Source organism: Mesitornis unicolor, unplaced genomic scaffold (assembly GCF_000695765.1).
Source record: "Mesitornis unicolor isolate BGI_N332 unplaced genomic scaffold, ASM69576v1 scaffold26383, whole genome shotgun sequence".
Classification (NCBI taxonomy): Eukaryota; Metazoa; Chordata; class Aves; order Mesitornithiformes; family Mesitornithidae; genus Mesitornis; species Mesitornis unicolor.
The window spans coordinates 8514-16191 of NW_010174356.1; the positions used below are offsets into that span (position 1 = coordinate 8514).

Here is a 7678-nt window from a genome sequence, read left to right on the forward strand (position 1 = left end):
CCTGCCCTGTCTCTGCACCAAAACTGCAGCTCCCCTTTCATCACCCCTGGCAGCAGAGCCAGGAGGAGGCTCAGGAGTCTGAGCGTGGTCCAGTGCCACGCGCTCTCGCAGAAAAAGATGCCCAAACCAAACGGCTCCCCTGCAGCCCAGGACTCTGCCCACCCTTCTACTTCATGGGATCTCCATCCCTTTTGCTCAAAGCCACCCAAATCCTTCAGCCTTATACAGATGGACAAAAACAGTCCCCCGGCCCCCAGGGAGCTGCTGGGAGCATCAGAATGATACGGGTGTGAAGGCAGATCTCTGCAAGGCAATTTAGCTCACAGATCCCTCCTCAAAAAGTGGGGAAATGCTGGAGCTTTTTATCGACTCATCCCAGGGCAGCAGAGCATCCCTGGACCCTGCGGCAACGACCTTCAGTGCAGGAGAGGCCGTGTCCCAGAACTGTGCTAACAGGGACGCCCACTGGCACCGCAGGCAGGCACAGGGCTCCCACACCCCACGATCACCCCTGGTCTCCCCAGCTGTGACACTGGGGTGCTGCCAAAGGATCGGCTTTTCTGGTCACTCACCAGCTGAGAAATGAGGCTCTGCCCTCCACACGTACATGGAGAGGGCTGTGAAGAGCTCGGGGCATGGCAATACAGCAGGAGGGCTCCCAGGAGGACACGGGATGAGAAGAGAGACACTGGCACTGCCCATCCACACGCCAGTCCCTTCCCTTCCTCTGCTCCAGCAGTTGAATGATGCAGCAACAGATGGAGAAGCACACCACTCATCTGCTGCAGATCCTTCTCCCTAGGCAAGAGCTTGGCTCATCCTGCCTGCGCCATGGTAATTCTGCAGCTAAAGCAGGTAAAAACACCACTGAAAGCAAACAGAGACGTGACACGAGCGCGTCCTTGGCTCTCGCCTCTTGGCAGCGGCTGCAAGGCAAGTGTCTCACACACCTTTCACACCGTCCCACCTCAGCAGCCCAAGGCAACGCTGCCAAGGAAGACAACGCCAGGCTGTACCCGTGCTCTGGGCTCTGCTTTCCAGTACCAAAACCACAAGACTCTACCAAATGAATCCTTTACTGCCCGCCCTGTTTGAAAGCTGAGCTTGGAGCCATCACCAAACCCATCCTCATAGCAGTGTGCAGTTCCTCCCTTCCTCTTCCTCACTCTCTGTGACACGAGCCCTGCAGAGCTCACCAGGAAAACACCACTGCTGTGTCTCAGCAGCAACACAGGTCTGTGTGTGCTCAGAGTGGGGCAAGGAGACCACCACCAGCAACCGGAGCTCACCTGGAAAACTCTGAGAGTGGGGCAAGGAGACCACCACCAGCAACCCCAAGAGCACTGCTGGACCCTTACTGGATGTTCCTGATCCCCAGAAGTGTCACTGATCAGCTTTCCACGCCAGCAGAAGGCTCAGATGCTCTCACAAGCACGCAGATGTGGGGCTCTTGGGCAGCTTGGAGAACTGGCAGCTGAGTTTTACATCCCCTCGAAGTTTGTTTTGGTTCTTTTTTAGAAACTTCCTTTCTCAAGGAGGCTGCTACGCCGTGACATTTCAGATCAGCCGCTGTGCCCCACCTCAAAGGCAGAGTCTCTCTCTCCCAGCTCAAAAAGCAGAATGTGACCTTCCCAGCTGGAAAAGCTTCACAGCGTACGATGCTCACGCTAATAAAGTGGGTTAACGCATCCCCAGCGGCTGCCCTTGAAGCGTTTGCTACTCTCATCGCTGTTCCACTTCTGAAGAGCCTCTCCCGTACCTGAAGACGCCCCCCAGCACCCCTCCATCCCTGCCGCCCCTCGCCAGACCGCTGGGGTGGAGGCTGCGCCTGCTTTCTGCTGGGAAGGCAGCTCCACAGCTGCTGCTCAATTCTGCAAGCTTGAGAGGGAAAAATACTTACATAAGGAGTGGTTTGTTTGGGAGATTTTTTTTCCCCTTCTCTCTATAATTGGACAGTTTCATAACCGAACTGACAAATAACTTTGATCACTCTTCAGGATAAGAGATTACGTGATGTATTTTATAACAAGGGAAGGAGGCTGTTCAATAGAGTCCCTACCGGGAGACCGAGGCAGCAGGAGTCAGATCTACAACCTGGTTTTCTAGGGAAGAAGAAACCTCAGCTGCATTATTCTGCTGGTAACGTAAATTAGTGCTCAATTAGGTGGCAAGTTAGTGGCCAGTCCTCACTCCTAACGCAGCTGAGACAGCTTAACCCGGCGCATTAACCAGAGGCTAATCAATAAGATGGATAACTGTCCTGCAATAATCCTCACAGACCGCTGCTATTTTCGGAGGGGACTTGTGCTGGCATTAGGGTCTGATATTGTGGCTTTGCCTGTTTTGGAGGGGCGGTGGTGACCCCTGAGCACATGGAGGGGGCACATCCGAGGGGGGTCAGAGTTTTGGGAGAGCAGCTGCTGATTTGTGTGTCATGCAGCAGGAGTTGTTCACACAGAGAGGGCTGACACCTTATTTCTCAGTTCTCCTAAGGGCAACTGTTTAATATTTCACGTGAAGTGACCTGCAGAAATGCACAGCCCTACTTCTGTCCTTCTTGGTGAGCTGGAGCTGTCCCATCCGCCCCAGCCCGAGCCACAGGAGCCAGCTCGGCAAGGCACCAGCTGGAGCCAAAGGGATCCTCAAGGGAGCTGGAGGCTGGTGTGCAGCCAAGCAGGAACCGAGGATGCAGTCCCAGCGCAGTCCCTGTCAGCTGCAGAGTGCTAAAAGCTCCTGTGTCCTGGGCCCGAGCAGGCTGGAGCGTGGGCAAACCCTGGAAAGGGGCCCTGACCTCTGCTGGGAGTGGACAAGGGCAGATGCTCTATGAGGGCCTGGTCCTGTTTCGGTGCTGCTCTGTTTGAATGCTCTGCGTGTTGTCCTGACTGACAGCTCCTGCCCACCTCAGTCCCTGTCTGGTAGCTCCAAACGACCAACGCTCTGCAGAAGAACCTCAAAGCTGCACAAGCAACGGGATGCAAACAAAATTCTCCCAGATCGACCTTGCACTTCCACATGGAAGAAGGACTAAGTGAGATGTAAATACTGACTGTAGGTGGTAATGAACTTGCCTATGCTTTCTCTGAAAGATCGCTTCTCTCACCTGCACCACAGCCTCAGCTCCTTTGGCAGCGTGACCACATCGTGGGCTGAATGCAAATCGAAGCGTTTCTGCCTCGCTGCTGTTGCATGCCCGAGAAGCACAACCTGCCCTGTGCAGAGCGGCCAGCCATAGCTCTAGGAAAGCAGAAGGTTTAAGCTCCCACAACAGTTGCGCAGCACTGCACGCGCTGCAGCGTAGTACTGCCTTCACACACACCACCAGCACAGCCTCGAGAGCCTCTCAAGAGCATCACGCTGCTGGGGCTACCAGAACGTACAAACCAAGAGCTGCTGGGCCAGGAGGCTTTCACGACACCAGGAGAGCCACCAGCTCTCTGTCAGGTCTGCAAGCACGTTCAGGGGACACAGCACAGCAAAAAGGCCGAGGCAGTGATCCACAGGGCTCCCCACAGCCTGCTGCTTCCGAAATCCAGCTTCAGGTGTGCAAGAGCTGCAGCTCCCAGCACTGCCCAGTGTTGAGATGTGTGGCAGTCACCACACAGGGGAACTGTGACAGGGAGATGTCCCATGGAAAGGTTCAAGTGCCCTCGTCTCCTGCCATCCCTCTACAGTAAACACTTCAGGATTTTTAATCTCTCCATAAGAAAAGCAACAATAACTAATGCCATCAGTTTAAATAAAGGCTGAAGTCAGAGAAGTGGAGGAGTCTCAGAACACAAACACCGGAGAGAGCTGGAAATGAAATGAGGGCGATGAAAAGCTCCAAGACACCTTCTTGTTTCCAAAGGGAATGCTCTTCCCCTTTCCTCTGAACACGCCGAACCGCAGAGGCAGCTCAGAGCTCTGCGGAGGCATCTGTCCCTCGCTGGAGATTACATAAGGAGATCTAGCAGCCTACTCCCGTCTGGCAGCAGTGGTTGATGAGATCACAAACTCCCTCTCTGGTACGGATGCTCCAAGGTTTGTTTTGCTCCAAGGTGTTAGATTTGTGTCTGGTGTAGAACTACAAGACTCAAGACGCTGCTTTCAGAAAACACCGCAGCAGCAGCGAGGAGCTGCTGTGTGCAGAGCCTGCGGAACAGCCCCAGCAGGATCACCTCGGCGCTGCTCCGAGGAGCTGCTGAGCAGAGGTGGCCGCACACCCCACAAGCCCGGCGGTGGAGCAACGCCACCAACACGGGCCCTGCTCCCTGCATGGGCGCTGGCTCTGGCCTGAGCCTAACGGCAGGGTGACCCTGAGAGAAGGGAAGCACTTGTCAGGCCGAAGTCCCAGAGGCTTTGCCCTGCTCCAGATCCTCTCCTCAAGCCCCGCTGTGATTTAATCAGTCTGAAGCTGAGCCTTGGTGGCAGCTGGGGCTCACTGCGATCCAGTGCTGTCACCTACCGGCTGGCTGCGCCCCCGCAGCTCCTTGCGGAGTGCAGCAGCAGGGAAAAGCCCAGAGGAGCAGCACTGCAGGCTGCGCTAGGCTCCAAGCGCCCAGGAAAACTGCATTTCCAGCTCCTGGGTATTAACATCAGCACCACAGAAGGAACTAAGCAAGCAGTCGGGCTGGGTCTGCAGCAAGGGCTGTGTGTGCTTCTGGGCACTGTGTCAGAACAAGCAGGGAAACAAGGAAGGAGCGGTTAACTACCACGTAACCACCACGACGGGCTGGGGAGAACGGGCCAGCAAGGAGGGTGCCCGCTGCAGAACTGGCAGCCATAAATGAGGGGCAAACTGAGGCTCTGAAACATCACCATAGGCCTGGCATCCACAGCCCCTCCACCTCCTCCTCTCCCTGCGTTTGTACCTGGCGGACGGGCTCCGGGATCCGGTACCTGCAGCAGGACTTGACCAGACGCACGGCTGTCTCCAGGCACACCCTGTGGCCCACAGAGACGTAAAGCGGCTTAGAGCTGTTGTTGTAGCTCCGCAGGACCTGTGCATCCAAAAACCAAGAAAGATCAAACACTTAAGAGGCTTATTTTAACAAATACAGGGTGGCAGATGAATTATAAGCTAGCCAGTTGCCTTCAGAAGGTGGGATGGTGGCTCTGTATTTGCTAAATCCCAGCCTTCTTGATCCCTTACCCCCAGTATCTCCTCACAGGGACTGTTTGCCCTTTTGGACCCCTGTGGCCCTTCCCCAGATGCCTGGTGCTGCTCTGGGAAGCAGCGAGAGCCGTGCTAATACAGACTACATTGAAGTCACACCAGATGCAGGAAGTTTCTCAGGTCTGCCCGTTCCCCGTGCAGCCCTCTCCTGAGTCAGGCACTCCCGTGGTCAGGTGCTACACAACGGGCACCTGTGGTTCACAAATGGGGATGCTGGAGCCTGGCACCTCATGGACGTGAATGTGTCCAGCACCCAAACTGTCAACTCTTTCCACAAATGTCTGAGCCCACAGGAAGGGGAAAGCAGCATCACTGGTCACCGATTCATGCCATGTCCTCCTGAACCAACATCATGGAGACAGTCCCACTCTACAGACAACACCTCCCAGTGCTCCCAGCTAAACAAAGCTTAGTGGCCGAGCAAACAAGAAAGTCCCTGCAGCTCACCATGCCCAGGACTGTCCCCGATGTGCCCGTCAGGGGGAAACCATCTCCCTCCTTCTGCAGGGAGTGAACCTAGGGACAAACACACGCAAGCTCCATTGATTAGAAAGCACCGATCCTCTTGGGATGTTCAAGAGCGGAAAGAAATTCCCAGCCTGGCCTAACCTGCTCTCTGTGCAGCTTATCCCTGACCAAGCCATCCACGTGCAGGAGGTTCTTGGCCACCCCGATGCACGGTAGATCCGTCAGGACTCCCAGGTGACAGGCCACACCAAATCCTGCCAACAACGAGTCACCGTCACTGCGGGACACCGGCCACCAGGAACCTCAAACGCCAGCATGGGGACCACGGAGTGCAGGGCTCTCCGGTGAAGTCCTACCTCTGGGATGGAGCAGGCCATTCCCGTCTACAAGAAGCACCTGAAAAAGCCAAAAAAGGAGATGTTATTTCCTGTGCAATAAGCAAATGGTGACGCTGGCCATGTGAGGAAGGAGAAATCAGTGTGGTCTCCGGGGGGAGGAACACTTTTCAGCAGTGCCCTGCACCCTGGTGACATTTCAGCTCAGGACAAAGAACCGCAGCACACCTGAGGTTTGAGCTTGGGATCCTGAAGTCTCTGCACAGCTTCCACCAGGAAAGGGACCTCTCGGAAGGCCAGGAATCCTGCCACGTATGGGGTGCTCACAGCCACCATCCGGCAGTCCTCGTAGAGCACCTAGGACAGTGTGGGGACAGTGACCTCCAGGGCTTTGTGGCTGGATCCCGACTGTTCCAGAGCCACCTCCTCTGCTTTATGTCCCCTGCTCCTCTTTTTTAGAACACTCTGCCCATGAAGCCACACATTGGGTTGCGTCAGCCTGGCACTCAGTCAGAGCCAGGGGGAGATCACGGAGGGCCAACAGGACGTCATCTACCGTACCCTGCTTGGGAGCGAAGTCCTTGAAGCAAAACCAGGGCAGCTATTGAAGCGCACAGTGGGGCACCCCAAAGTTTGCCCGGCCAGAGCGTTATCAAAGGGCGCCTGACTCTGCGCAGGGACGGGCCAGAAGAAACCCCGTGACAGGGGACAAAAAAAGGGCTTGTGCAGGGCAAGGCAAGAATCGAGGCAGGACTTGAAACTCGGCTCATAAAAATCCCAGCAGCCAATACCGAACTTCATTCCTCTGCTTGTTACAGGTTTTACAGATAAATCTCGTATCGTTTTGAAAGCTGGGAAAGAGACCAAAAATCTTTATTCATTCGAGCAAAATGACTGCGGGATGTGGGATTCACGGCGGTTCTGAAAAGGCTTTTACAGGTTACATCCCAGATTATGAGTCCATTCCCAGCAAGGACTCACAAACAAGACATCTGCTGCTCGAGGGCTACAAACGCTTCTATTTCGTCTCTCGCTGGGCACTGAGTAATGGTCCTTTTTGTCCCTTTGTGGGCAGTGGCCGAGACTGATGATTTTCAACACACACCTAAAGCAGTTGAAGTCCTGTGTGTCTGACCACAGACACATCCCATCGCTGCATTTTCTGATGTACCCACGAACTCTCACACATACTCAAGTTATCCCTCACGCCTTGCGAGTTCCCAGTAATCCCATGAACCTCTTCCCATCAGGAGCAGTTTGCATCCCGGCTCCCTGAGCTTACATCTAAATCCTTAAACACATATTGTTGTTTACTTTTCGTAGGGTTGGGGGCTTTGTTGAACACAGGTGACAACTGCAAGGCAGAGGCGCAGGAGATAACGGCCTTTGTGTAAGTTTTCTATAAAAACTCTCACACTTTGGCAGCCCTGGACACAACCCCGAGGAGCGAAGCCGTTACCTCCAGAGCGGGGTAGCTGAGGACGACCAGGGAAGCGCAGGCCTTGGTGTCATCGCCTTTGATGTAGGACAAGTCCACGCCTCCCACTCGCTCCAGGCCTGCAAAACCGGGATCTTTCTGCCACTCCTCGGTGTCCTCCTCCACCACGTCGGCCTTCAACCGGGCCTGCTCTCTGCCAGAGACCCCGCAGCCCGTGAAGGCCCCTCCTCGCCCCACACCAAGGCCCTGGCTCCCCCCTCGCTGCACGAACCGAGCCCCACC

The 7678-nt window shown here is 55.2% G+C and overlaps 1 protein-coding gene across 1 annotated transcript in view; it reads right to left on the bottom strand.

Annotated features, from left to right (window-relative positions):
• ENDOV (endonuclease V) overlaps positions 1-7589 on the bottom strand; it is a gene marked incomplete at its 5' end in the record, with an annotated part of 9245 nt that extends 1656 nt beyond the window's left edge. Inside the window, 6 exons of the mRNA XM_010181023.1 lie at positions 4851-4979; positions 5603-5671; positions 5765-5877; positions 5980-6019; positions 6187-6315; positions 7418-7589. Of these exons, the coding sequence (XP_010179325.1) occupies positions 4851-4979; positions 5603-5671; positions 5765-5877; positions 5980-6019; positions 6187-6315; positions 7418-7589 (652 nt within the window). The remainder of the gene's footprint in view (positions 1-4850; positions 4980-5602; positions 5672-5764; positions 5878-5979; positions 6020-6186; positions 6316-7417) is intronic.
• Between the last annotated feature and the right edge of the window lie 89 nt (positions 7590-7678).